Source organism: Anomalospiza imberbis, chromosome 2 (assembly GCF_031753505.1).
Source record: "Anomalospiza imberbis isolate Cuckoo-Finch-1a 21T00152 chromosome 2, ASM3175350v1, whole genome shotgun sequence".
NCBI lineage: Eukaryota > Metazoa > Chordata > Aves > Passeriformes > Viduidae > Anomalospiza > Anomalospiza imberbis.
This window is the reverse complement of record NC_089682.1, coordinates 34,632,851-34,645,997: the sequence shown is the minus strand read 5'-3', so window position 1 is coordinate 34,645,997 and position 13,147 is coordinate 34,632,851. Positions and strand designations below refer to the sequence as shown.

Below are 13,147 nucleotides of genomic sequence, written 5' to 3'. Positions count from 1 at the left end.
TCACTGTTGTCCACTTGGTGACTAACACAGCTGGAGAACTTCCCACTTGAGACCCTGGGACCAAGGACCAAGACACGCAAGTGGAACTATGGCAGAACAGAGAACTGACTTCCTGGTGGGACAGCCTTTGAAAAAGGGGAGCTGACAGACTCATCAGAACCTACCTTGCCTCAGTTATCTTTTCCCCTGCATGTGAATTCCTGAGTCTAAGTCTGGGGCTTCAACACCCCCCTCTTCTGCCTGGAGTTGTGAAGGAAGCTAAAACACCAGTGGCACATTTGTTTGCTGTCTTTTTTTTCAGGACAGTGGTAGTTGGGGAACAAATGAAGACACACACAGCTGAAGCTGGAACAAATATCCTGATGCTACTGGGGAAGGAAGAGCATCAGGAAATGAAATGCAAATGCTACTGTTGGTTACTGAAATATGGCAAACCCAGGTGGTTTTCTGTCTGTGACAGGAAAGATCACTTCAGTCTGAGGCTCTGGCTGTCACCAGTACTTTGTCACTCCCATCAATGTTCAGTGGAATCAGATAAGGTGAGGCTCAGCAACTCTTTTTAGGCAAAATCCAGCCAGTTTCTTTAAAGAGACAATACAAGACAAACAATTCCGCCTTCGTTTTAAAAGGTTGCCCTTTATTCAAATGTGTGGAGATACTTGGTTATTTGCACTTAGAAAACATTTGATCTCCTTTATTTTTCTCTTTTATTTTCTCAGAGAAGAAAAAAAAACATTAAAATTAGTGAAGCTAGGTCCCATGGGGTTGGGTTTGTGCGTTGCTGGATTTGACCTGTTGGGTTAAGCATCTCTTTATTGCACCTGCTTTTGTGCTTTTAGCTCCTGATTATACCTATAGGAATAAAAAAGAAAGAGCACAGGCTAAGAATAGAATAGAACACCAGTTACAATAACAGTGTTTTCCTAGCAATCTGTTCACCAGAGGAGGTTTAAAATTACAGTGGACTTGAGGGTGGAAACTCGGGATAGGATATCTTAATTCTTGTAGGAAGTTCCAAAGTAGCTAAGGTTGCCACATTCCTGGCCAGTACTAAAGCCAGAAAACGCCCAGAGTTTCCTTCAAGAAACAATTTTTTGAAAACTGCTGCTCCGCTTAAAAGCCATTGGATCCAGCTGGAACTGACACGATTCAATGCTGCTCTAGCTAGACTGAGAATATTTACAGCTTCAGTCCACTTAACTGTAAAACTAACAATGTAGCAAAAACATTCTGTAATGTTTCATGAATGGTTCGGTTCCTCTTGCCTGTTGCACTGACAGAGAGACTGGCAGCATTTATATCCTGGTTAATGCTTAGCTGTACTTGTACCCTTAGTAATGCATACCTCCATATTCGGAAAAGCTGGGAACCACCAGCACAGCCAACAAAGAAGTTCACAGCAAACAGACTCCAGTTTTTAGGGATAATCACCAGAGAGTACCTTGACCAAATAAGGCCTGTTGAAAAAAAATGGAAAGTGTAAAGAAATTTCAAATTAAATATTCAGATATTTGGAGGCAGATTCACGGGCCAGTTGAAGTAAACAAATCTCACAACTTCATGTCAGACAACTGGTTTGCTTATAACTACCTTTTTCTCAGTGAAAAGTGCCGGTGGGACACCTACAGGTATGTACTGCATTTTTCTAAAATAGCTACAGTAAGGTAAATCATAGTCTGAATATCACAGATCCTCTGTAGTCTACAGCAGCCTAGACCTTAATTCTCCAGCAACGTTGCAGTGTAGTGGTATTTTGCTCATATCCAGCTTGCTGCACTACACTGGAGATTATGCAAAACGTATGGAAAATGCACAGGACTGCATCAGGTATCAAAGTCTGGAGAACCCTTTCAGACAGGAAAAGCATTGGAAAAAGCTGCCCAGGAAGTGGTGCGGAACCATCCCTGGATTTGTTTATAAGAAGAGTAGTTGTTTCACTTAGAGGCACATTTTAGTGGTGGACTTGGAAGTGCTGGGTTAATGGTTGGACTCCATGATCTTAAAAGTCTTTTCCAACCTAAATGGGAACCTTCCAAACCTTTTCCTAGGATTACAGAATATTGTTTCTGCCAGTGTGAGAATTCTTGGCAGACGGGAATGCAGTAGTCCATGTGCCACTGCTTCAGATTTCTTGTAAATTCTTTCCAGTTATGTTAGTGTAATTACCCTACCATTCTTAAATCCCTTAAAGTCTGTTCTAAGAAAAGTCACTGTATCCTGGACTGATTTCAAAATTACTTGATCTGAAGGAAAAGAGGTCACTGCAATGAATGGTATCATGGTAACTTAAAGGATGACACTCATGCCTAACTCGTAGCAACTTGTGCTGTGCTGAACCAATTCCAAATTAAGAGGTGTAGAAAACTGTTACAGAATATTTACTGATTCAAAAACAAGTAGAGGTCTGTCCTAGAATCAGCATCCAACAGCAATAGTGACAGCTAGCATGTTAAAATTAAGGCTTTCTGTAAAGTGGATTAGTACTGATAGAAGATTCTGTGTGAAAACATGGAGTAAGTGTGGCTTTACCTGTGGCCATGAGTACTGCAGACTGTGCTGTGCTGAGCTTTTCTGCTGGTCTGGCCATGTCAGCCAGTCCAGCACACACCAAGCCCTGCAAAGAGAAATTCAGTGAGCACCAGTCTGGGACTCCTGTAACAGATCAAGAGCTTTACAAGGGGAAGCTGCTTCACAGCTCAGTGCTTATCCTACTGCATTATGGAGGAGATGGGATGCATTCTGTGAGCAATTAGACTCTGGGGGACACTATCCATTTCCAGTCCCTTGTGGTAGGAGAAAGAACACAGTTATAGCAGCTACAACTGGGTGGCAATAAAATCCCAGGCACTGGCAGTTTTGTGTTAATTCAAGAACAAGGTTACTTTGAACACAGCTGCTTAAGAAAGCAGCTGAAAAAGATCCACCCTTGTTTTCATGCAACGAGTAGAGAAGTAGAGGCTTATCTAAATAAGGGCCTTCTTCCTACAGGTCAGGCTAAGATACTGCTGGTAAACTTCATTCCATATAGTCTTCACTCAGCTTCATCTGAGGGGGTAAAAGTGCTTTTTTAATATAATTTCAGTAATAGTAGAAAACTTGCAGCCAAACTGAGGAATAGCTTGGCTGATCTACTTGACATTAGCAGCAAACACTCTGCTTGCTTTGTTTGTTGTGTTATTGCCCTCTACTGGAAATACATTTTCACGTCCCTGTTACACCAGTTCACAGAAAAGCCCAAACTAAACCCCTAAGTAAGACAGTCCTAGCGCTTTCACCCAGGACTTCTTGGGCACAGAAGAGCTGCCTGTGTGCTCAGGCTCGGGAGGGTGTTTCCAGGGAGAACCTCGGAGGAAGGGGAAGGTTAACCATGGTTCCTGCAGCTCCAGTCCAGAAACTGACAAAGAAACCAAGCTGTAGCTTAGAGCACAGTGTTGCCTGTGGCCTGTACAATGTTGGGGTTCACAATGGCAAAGTTACAAAGCAGCTGGCAGTGGTAAGAGCAGGTTCCATCCAAACCCTCGTGGGTTTGGAGATCTCGTTTTATCTCTATCAGTGCAACACCTCGGAGGAGCACAGTGATTAAGGAGGTGGCATTTGCATCACCTGGGCACAAACACAGCCCAGGGCTGTAGCCAGTGGGAAGCAGAACCTCACAGGAGGCAGAGCACCACTGACAGCCACAATGGCAGCTGTCTTTGTCTTTTAGGTCAAGACCACCTTGCACTCTGACACGCTTCAGCCTGCCTTCAAGCTATGAGGCTTAGGAATTGGCTTCCTTATGAGATACTTATCCATATAAGGTACTTCTCAAATTCCTCAATCTCAGAAGAGACACACGCTTTATGAGTTTTGCATCATGCCTACCTTGAACAACAGGCGGTGTTTCACAAGAGAAAGCCTTGGTGAAACCCAGTGAAAAGCACAATTCTTCCACAAAGCATTTTCTCCATGCTGTATCCCCTTCATTTTGTGCTATCTGTTATTAAGGCTAATTTTGTTCCTCCCCATATATTAAGAATTAGAGCCTCTAATCTTTCTGCAGGCTCAAGTATCTGCTGGGAATCTCTTGCTTGCTCAGTGTTGTTGCTGCAGATTGCCCTGGGCTTGACACCCAGACACCAGCAGGCATCTTGTACTTACCCATTTCATAATAGGTGCCCAGAAAAACACTGTTTTGGGACCTGAGGGAGGATGGGAGAAAAGTTAAATTATTTAGTAAGGTGTGGCTGTTTTAATACCCACAGTAAGTTTGTTTTGTTTTAGTTGTTTTTTTTTTAATAATGAATTGTTTATATTAGCAGTTTCTACTGCTATACAAGCTCTAGCACCTAATACTCAAAATTCATCAACTCAGTGCATCACCCTTCAGTTGTGTGATCACTCCACACATTTCTGCAACAGCTGGATGGGATTTTGTATGTCCATGTTAAAGCAACTGAGGACACCGGAGCAGGCAAAATGCATTTTTAATTGAAAGACTTAGGAAAAGCCCTAGGAATAAGGAAAACACCCCAAAAATCTACCAGTAGGCAAAGGAGGATTATGGGGGAAGAGGAGGAAATCTCAAGAAGGAAGGGAGAAAAATCCAATGACATGGGACCTGGGGAAAAAAACAACTCTCTTACGAACACATGTAATTTTCAGCAGTGCTAAAACAGCAGCTGGTTGGTTAAAACAAAGCCCTGTAAAGCCACACCTACAACTATGCCAGAAATATTTAATCTGGGACTTCTACTCCAAGTCTTAAATGAGAGACCACAATCCAAAGTACCAACCCCCTGTGAAACAGTCAGAAATTAACATTTAGGTCACTTCTCAGCACACTGCTAACATGCAAAATGAAGCCAAGTTTTCACCGTAATATATTACATAGGAGTGACCAGCAGGACTTTGGTTGCCTGCTTTTTTTGAGAGCAAGTTCTTCACTAATAATTCAGCCTTAAAAAGACCTTGCACTAACTACTTGTACTTCCAGTTTTAACCACCCTCAAGTTTAAAACTATGAGTTGGGAAACAAAAACTGGCTTGGCAGCCTTGCATAAAGTCCTTTTTAACCCACCTGGCTTGTGATCAAGTTTCAAACTGCATTTAATAACTACAAGCACATTACCTTTTGTCTAATATTGTTGAATATTAGATAACAGCAGCTTAATGTTCATCCTTTAAAGAGAAAAACTTCAGCTGCTCTTCTCTTAGGCACTTACTTGGTGTGTCAGTATCAGGCTGCAAATACAGCTTGTTATAAATAAATCAGTCTTACAGAGTAGCTTTAATCAATAACATTTATCTTATTCTAAAACACAAATTCAGATTTGGAGTACTAGAGGATGTGGGATGAGTATAAATTATTTAACATTCCCTAAACAGCTAGCAGAGTTTTCAAGAAGACTGACATTAATTTTTATTAGTAATAAAAAACTCGACCATTTCAAACTGCTGACTGCAGAACCAAGAAAGAATTGGAGACAGGGAAGGTACCAAGCCAAGTCTGTAATTAGGTAAGACTGTCAGACCTCTCCTTGGAGCACTCCAGCAAGCACCCAGCCTGGGTGAGTTCTTCCCAGATCCTGACATCCAGAATTTTTCAAGGATGAATATGACAGCAGCACATGAGAGCAGGGGGACACCAGAGGCTAATTTAGATATCACATGTGAGCAGTTTATAGAATTTATGACTTCTATTAAATATAAGAAGTCTTTGTGCTGAAAACTTGAGTTTAGTCCGGCAAAGTGAACCAGAGAGGCCAAAGGAGAGGGAGCACAAGCTCAGCCCTTGCTTTCCCATGGCAGCCTGGGGAGTTGGTGTGCCAGCCCTCCACGGTCCTCCAGCAATGCCAGCCAAAGAAACTGTTTTTAACAGGCACCAATTATTTTGCTGGAAGCTTTCTTTATGCCAGAAAGTGCTTCATGCCTCACAAGTGATTTATAATTTCATGACATTGACGCTTATATTCCTGAATTAGACTAGAGATTTAGATGTCACTGGAGATAAAAGAAAGTCTGTCATTTTTAACCCACTTTTCTTTCCTGAAGAGTGACATCTATTGCATAACTTTCCCACAGACACATCTTCAAGGCTAAAATAGAAGTTGCAGGGGTTCAGTTTCTATACTTGCTTGTGCTGTGACTTTTCTCACTTACACCATCAGTATGGATTATGACAGGTAGATGTGTGTGTATATATAACATATATATACACAGAATCCCTAAAAATGGATTTATTAATGACAGCATGATGGTGATGACCAAGAGTGGCCCACAGGCACTTTTGTAAAAAGCACTGCAAGAGAACCTCCAAAACCTTCTCCAATTCCCACTCCAGCTCTGTTGAAGAGGGAACATGGATGTTCCCAGTACTTGCTGTGCCTTGCATCCAGTAAGAGCAAGTAGAAGCTGCCACATTTCACACCAGTGGAATGTGTGTCTCGGTGTTGGACATACTGTCTCTTTATATATAAAAACAATACGTTAATGTTAAATATATTGGTCTAGTGAATTCAGTACAAATCAAACATTTTGAGAACTGCAGTTTTCACCCATTGTGATTTCTTTAGAGCAATGATTTTCTCTTCCAAGAGAGGGCCATTGTAAGAGGATAGAGCAAGTGACTGCAAACCAAAGTCCATTTTCACAGTGCATATTCCTGGTAGGTGAAGAGTCAAGGATGCCTGTGACACTGACAGGAAACAGTGGGGACGGAGCCTATGGAATGCCAGGATTTTATCGGGCGCTGGTTTTAACAACCAACGCAATTTGTTTACATGACAAACACATGTAGATGGCGCCGAACGGGATCATTTTACAGGAGGTTTCTCCCTAATAACACAACCCCCCACGCTTGCCCACGAAAAGGTGAACTGCAGGTCAGGTGAGGGGAGCTCATTCTTTACCCACAGGAGTGCTCCAGCGAATTCACCAGGGGCAGGAGCTGCCTTTGCTACGTAGAAGCGTGGGATTCAGCAGAAAGGAAATAAACCCAAAGGCTGCCTGACTTGACCAGGGCACATTTCAAGATCAGAAACCCTGGCAGCACTCTCCCCCGTCCCTGGAAGTGCCCAAGGCCAGGCCGGATGGGGCTCTGAGTAGCCTGCTCTGGTGGAAGGTGTCTCTACCCATAGCAGCGGGTGGAACTGGATGATCTCTAATATCCCTTCCATCCCAAACCATTCCACGATTCTGTGATTTTTCCAGCACATCGTCTTGAAAGAAGCGGCTGCTGAGGCCTCCAGGCCCCTTTAGACCCATGACATCCCCTGGGCCAGGCTCTGGCAGCCCAGGCGATCCCTGGACCCATCCCGCGGTACCGCGACAGTGACAGCAGCGCATCCATCCCGGAACCACCCGTGCCGTGCCCGATTATCCTGCTCTCCCTTCGCGAACACAATCAAGCCCCCGTTACGGAGCAGGACTCCGCTCCAGGGCCTCTTTCCCGCGCCAGAAGCACCCAAAGCGCGTCACTGCTGCCCCGATCCCGGCCCCCACCCGTACGGAACGCATCCCCCGCTCCGCCCTCCCCGCGGGTCCAACCGGGGGCCAAGGTGACCCCCGCCCGTTACCCGCTGGGTGGTTGTAGAAGGGCCGGAACCGCGGCGGCAGCATGAGCTCGATGCGGTCGAGCATGCGGTGGTAGGAGGCGCGGAGCCCCGCGACGGCGGCCGCCATGGCGAGGCACGGGGCGAGCGAGGGGCGAGCGGGGACTGAGCGGGGTCCGCGTCCCGTCCGTCCGTCCGTCCGTCCGTCCTCCGCCCACGCCCCGCCCCCGGGCCTGCCCACCCGGCAGTCGCACTCTGATTGGTCACGGCCGCAGGGGGCGGGGCGGGGCGGAGAGCTGCGCGCGGTGCTATTGGCTGAGCGCGCTGGCCCGGGCACCTGGGGAGAGCTGGCGCGCCCGCCGCCCTCGGGAAGGGCACGGGCGCCCGGCTCAGAGATGGCGGCCGCCGCTTCGCTCTCCCCGCAAGATGGCCGCCGCGGGGGAATCCTGCGCTACGACTAATGCGCCCAAAGCCAAGATGGCCGCTTTGCGGCTTCACACCGCTTCACTGGACAGGGCGGGTTTGTTCCCGGCGGAGCCGAGCGCGCTGGCGTCACCCCCCCCCCACCGCCCACCACACGCCCTCCCTTCAGTCGGGGCGGGGCGACGTCACGGGCTCGCGCGAGACGCCCATTAATCTCGGGCCCCCGTGCCCCCCCTCCGCCGCCCGGTGGGCGTGGCCCTCCGCGGCCGCCCGGTGGGCGTGGCCCCCGCGCGCGGTGGGCGTGTCCCGAGCCCGCCGCGCCTCTGGCTCGCGGTCGGTGCCTCGGCGCGAGGCGGGCGCGGGGCCCGCTCGGCGGTTCCCATGGTGATCGCGCGCGCCCGGCCTGTCCCGGCGCACCCCCCCCGGTCCGCGCGCGCCCTCTTCCCGCCCGCGCGGGGCCATGTCCCGCGGGCGCTGCCCGCACCTGCTCTGGGACGTGCGGAAGCGGACCCTGGGGCTGGAGGAGCCCGGATTGCTGCGCAGGCACTACCTCGGTAAGGACCGGCGCTCGTGGGGGCGGGCGGTGCGGGCGAGCTCCGGCCGTCCTTGGAGCCCCACCAAGCGAGCAGGGGGCCCGGAGCCCCTTCCAGGCGCCGCCGCTCCCCCGCTCGGCCGCGCTGTCCCGCAGCTCCGAACTTTCCTGTGCCCCGTGTGGGGCGGCGACACCTTCTCCAAATCCACCCCCCGGCCCTCCGCGGCCTCAGGGGTGGTCCGGGACACCCCGGCCCCATCCCTCCGCGCTGCCGGGGTGGCCCGGGGCCCGCCAGGACCCCCCGGTGCCCCGGTGCGCGGCTCCGCTGGCTCGCCGCCCTTGCTTCCCGAAGGAACTGTTGCACGCGGAGACCCAGCTGGGAAGTTGGGCGGCGGCTCAAAATAGCTCCGGTGTCGGCGTTCCGTGCCCGGCGCCGGGCAGGATCCGGATTTACCGGCGCTGAGCTGCCGGAGGCTGGGAACAAAGCACGTAGACGCCTCCGGGATCATGGCGCGGCCGCTGTCCCGGCGCCCTCGACGTGTTGCCGGGGCTCTGGGAGAGGCCGAGCCGCTGGAACGCGCTCGGTGCGGGCCGATCCGCCCGCCCTTTGTGTCCCCAAGTGCTCGCGGCCACCGCGGGGTCCCCGCCGGCGCCCCAGCCCCGGGCTGCCCTCGCCCCCACGCCCGAGCCCCGTGTTTTCACTTTCCAAGTTAAAGCCAGCGCCACTTTTCCTTTCCGAGACCGCGGGAAGGTTTCCGTGGCGTGAAGGAGCTATGGATATTTTTTGTCATGGCGCAGGTTCTGTAAGAAAACGTTACCAGAAAATATTTTTAAACACCGGTGTTTATTCACGTGTGGCGATCCATCGTAGTGGCACTGGGGATTTGGGGGTTGTCTCTCCGGGGTAGATGACTCGGTGGGTCGGGAACGTGTTCTTTTGTGCTCGTGTGGCAAAACAGTTCCTGCCTTGGAGTGAAAACCTCGAGTACTCGAGATGGAGCTTGATTTACAGCTTTGTAAAACGAGTGTCGATCTGTGCCTCCCAGGCTTTCCCGGCTGTGCTCGGTGGTAATGGTCTGTCGTTTGGTTTTTTCGTGGTGGGATATCACATTACTGAGCCTAACTCAGGAGTTTTCTGTCTGTAGTCCCTAAGCGCTCAGTAATCCACAAAAGGTTAATCGAGGAAATCAAGGTTTCTACCGATTACAGAGATGAGTGTGTGTGTGTGCAGTGCACAAGTCCCTTGAAAAGAAAATTTGAGTCCTAAAAAAAAAAAATACTGAGAACTAACGTTCTAGCTGCTTTTGATTTTGGTTAGTCTTAAGTTGTGCTTGGCTAAGCCTTAGCTGAGGATTGTTCTAACTTTTAGTGATCAATCCTTCAGACTGAATTTTTTTTTCCTTTTTGTCTGCTCCAGTTGGAGCAGAAAAGCTCAATGTTAAAATTAGGACTGTAGTGTGCAGATTCTGAAGAAGCGCCTTTTTTTTTGAAGAAGACCTTTGTTGTTTTTTTTTTCTTCTGCTTTTTTGTGGTTGTGTCTCTGAGAGTTGAAGTACTAAGATTTGAACGGTAGAAATCATCTTCTCAGACTTACCAAGATGTCTTTTCTGGATGCTGCTCCAATAAAATGCACATAACTTTAGTTAAAAACAAAACTCTGGTGCCTTGCTTAAGGTCTCATATTTACTGTTCTTCCTTTCACCTAAACAAGTTCAGTTGCTTGAGAGCCTTGAAAAAATAGGACCTGGGAGAGCCTTCCCACGGAATTGATGCTGAGATCTCCATTGATGGTGGCAAGACATGCTCAGTCCTTACTGACTCCTGCTTTTCACCAGGGGGTTGGTACAGGGTGTGCTTGTCTTGTGGAACCACTGCACTTTTACCCCAAACAGCGTTTATGGCCTTAATAAACCCACTGATTTGACTGCTAGTCAGGTGTGGTTGTTCAAGTGCAGATTTCCCAGAGAAGAGACCTGTGGTTGTGCCTTTTTGTGTGGAGGGCAGTGTAGGTGTGGGTCTTTTTTCTTTCAGACTTCAGCAGCTCTGTGTAGGAGCTTTGTTCTCTGGTCAGCTGGGTGCCACTGCTCGTTGGTCACTGCTGGTCTGATCTGCGTGGGAAGTAAGGCTTCTTCCTATTTATAATTTCTTTTTTTCAGTAGTGTTGCAACAGTCTGGCAGACAGAACAAATGGAGGGCAGGAATTTCATTGTAACTTAGGAGTAGTGGGAGACTGGAGGCATTGTCCATGTGCATTTTTTGGAGTTTTTTTTAGTTTGGGCAAATATTTTTTTGCAAATTTGTCTAAACAGTTATGGATTCGAATACAAAAAGAAGTAAGTTATATATCTCTTCTTTGCTTGCTGCACTTTTTCAGCCACCAAATCAAAGGAAAAGCATTACAGCAAGTCCATGACTAACAATGCAGTTGGGAGGAAGATGTGTCTGTGTGGATGGTACTTAATGAACCCTTCACTGGGGTGGTTGTGTTGTGCTACAGTGTAAAATATCAGAAATATCGACAGTGACCATGTTTTGAAGTAAGACATCTGAGAACTAATTGCTGTTTCCTATTTACTCTGTTTTAGTTTCATATGAACTGACAATCAAGTAGCACTCTATAAATAGCCTCTCGCAGCTTCTGAAAACAGCTGCTCCAGGAAGGATCTGTGTAATGTACCTTTCCATGCAGATAGCTCACCCCTGGAATTTATGGCCTTGCAAAAACTCTGTCTGATTTTGTAAGATCTCTAAATAATTGATTTGAAGCCCAGTCAGTTCTGAACAGAGTTCCAGAGAAGCAGCTCATGAAGATGGGGCCATAGGTGCAGCCATGGGATGTGTCCTTCAGATGTTATCCTTTGGTGAGAGCTCCTGCTGTGATGAGAGAGGGAAGATGTGGGTCTCAGCAGTGTATTTGTAAGCTACATTTCTTTCAGCATTTGTAGGCTAATTAGTCTCAATTTCAGACAGTTCTTGTATTTGAGGTCTCCGGAGGAAGGCAAGCCTGGGGGAGGCTCTCAGTAACTCTCTTTTCTTTAATTCAGTTTAGGCATCCTCTTAGCCTCGTGCTGGTGGGAGGAGCCCTGCTGCTGGATCACAGATGGAAGCTGAGTTTCGGGTTTCAGACCGCTTTCAGTAGCACATAGTGGTGCTTTCACCCTGAAAAACATTGGTGCAAACTGTAGTATCCAAGTTAAATTCTGCCCTGAAGCTGGCATGTGTAATTACTCAGGATATTTTCACAGGAATCTCCAAATCTCGCAATTTTGTATCATTGTGACAATGTTTCAGCCACCAGTGAACGAACCTGTTCTGGTGGCAGGTAAAGTGTTCTGTGCCAGCACAATAAAGGCGTCTGTGTGGATTAAATACAGCATATAACGATTTGCCTAGAGAAATGGCAGTGTGGGTTTCTTGAAAGAAAGAGGGATCCGTAATTCCTCTGAAGTATTTAATGTGATGGGTTTATTTGCTTTTCTGTGAAGGGTCCTGCTGCTGAGAATGGCTCTGTTTAGACAGCAGGAAGAATGAAGACTTTTCCTTTTTATTTTTATTTGTTTTGGGGTTTTTGTTTGATAGGTTTATTTTGGCTGTCTGACATAGCAGGTTATCCAGAGAAAGTCTCTCAGCTTAAAAGGAGAGGAACTGATGCTGTATTTTAGCTCAGAGTGGTTGTTAGAAGCTGTGGTGCTTGATACAATGGAAGCAAATATCAAAATAATCAGCTCTCCCCAGTCTCTGGTATCTTTATGCAGATACTATTTTCTAAAGTCTTCGTTCCTTCTTTTTGTTTTAAGCTTAGCATATATCTTAGAGATAGCATTGTGGTGCTTTCCCATGAGCTTTCACTCCTCCTCCTTTAAAAATTGTTTTGTATCTAAGTTTTTATCATCCTGGTTTTTAAGATTCGGGAAAAGTTTGAAGTCTGTAAAAAACTCACCGTAAGGAAACCAGTAGTTAGGTTCATTGTGATCGAATTTTGTAAAGCTTCGGGAGTTCTTACTAAAAAGAGATCTGTGAATATTTGAATGTAGGGAGAACTTACTGAATTACTTAAGTTTCAATAGTTTCCCCTCTTTATAGGGATGAACCACAGTAACCCCAGAGCTAATTACAGTTTTGAAGTTAGTTGATTGCCCTGCTCATAAGTAGGGTTGCAAAACAGGCAAGAATAGATATTATAACGGATTAGTTTTGATATTGACTGCCTTCCATTCATATCACTTGATAAAACTAGTAGTGGCTGGTTGAATGAAGATAGAATTGGGTGTTGCTGTTGAACATTTGGTACTTCCTAAAATACATTGCCCAGAGTGCAAGAGTGAAATTAAAATACTTCCTTAAAATACTGTAAACTTTCATTCTCTCTTTTGCTAGCCTTGGACAAACAAGCCAGCCAAACCCAGCAGAATGGAAACTTGAATGCTGAGGAGAACAACAAAAAAGAAAGGCATTATTTTCCCCAGTTTTTGCTCCAGCTGTGTTTTAACATTTGGTATCTTGATCTTTGAAAATAATGCAGAGTAAGAAGGGTGAGACAGCTTTAACATGAATAGCTGTGTTGCTGGTGCTCTTGCAAACTTGGAGATGGGCAGAGAGTAGTTAATCAGCCTTTCTTCTTAAATTCTTTGCATTATACTTTTGATGTTACTGTGTTTTC

General features: G+C 47.1%; 3 protein-coding genes across 13 annotated transcripts in view; 2 read left to right on the top strand and 1 right to left on the bottom strand.

Moving 5' to 3' along the window:
• The window catches only part of MPZL1 (myelin protein zero like 1), a 43,520-nt gene extending 42,527 nt beyond the window's left edge, over positions 1–993 (top strand). For 3 of the 4 annotated variants that reach the window (XM_068180506.1, XM_068180498.1, XM_068180501.1), the window contains one exon: positions 302–993. In XM_068180506.1, coding sequence (XP_068036607.1) covers positions 302–563 — 262 coding nt within the window. In that variant the 3' untranslated portion in view covers positions 564–993. The remainder of the gene's footprint in view (positions 1–301) is intronic. The other variant, XR_010996075.1, reaches the window with a different exon arrangement.
• On the bottom strand, positions 647–7,740 carry MPC2 (mitochondrial pyruvate carrier 2). The gene is made up of 5 exons (XM_068180509.1): positions 7,557–7,740; positions 4,141–4,181; positions 2,530–2,614; positions 1,346–1,457; positions 647–852 (listed from the first exon to the last, which is right to left on the bottom strand). The coding sequence occupies exons 1-5, from the start codon at positions 7,660–7,662 to the stop codon at positions 813–815; spliced, it is 384 nt and encodes a 127-aa protein (XP_068036610.1). The 5' UTR covers positions 7,663–7,740; the 3' UTR covers positions 647–812.
• A 616-nt stretch (positions 7,741–8,356) lies between these two features.
• The window catches only part of DCAF6 (DDB1 and CUL4 associated factor 6), a 76,058-nt gene continuing 71,267 nt past the window's right edge, over positions 8,357–13,147 (top strand). For 4 of the 8 annotated variants that reach the window (XM_068180490.1, XM_068180489.1, XM_068180485.1 and 1 more), the window contains exon 1: positions 8,357–8,509. In XM_068180490.1, coding sequence (XP_068036591.1) covers positions 8,416–8,509 — 94 coding nt within the window. In that variant the 5' untranslated portion in view covers positions 8,357–8,415. The remainder of the gene's footprint in view (positions 8,510–13,147) is intronic. The other 4 variants (XM_068180488.1, XM_068180491.1, XM_068180487.1 and 1 more) reach the window with 1 other exon arrangement.

What these genes read in the sequence shown, in the direction of transcription:
- MPC2 (XM_068180509.1), bottom strand. Translation starts at nt 7,662, where the DNA reads ATGGCGGCCGCCGTCGCGGGGCTCCGCGCCTCCTACCACCGCATGCTC. An exon ending in GGGCACCTATTATGAAATGG is followed by an intron (nt 2,615 to 4,140) that starts GTAAGTACAAGA and finishes TTCTCTTTGCAG; the next exon opens with GGCTTGGTGTGTGCTGGACT. An exon ending in TGCAGTACTCATGGCCACAG is followed by an intron (nt 1,458 to 2,529) that starts GTAAAGCCACAC and finishes TTTTTTCAACAG; the next exon opens with GCCTTATTTGGTCAAGGTAC.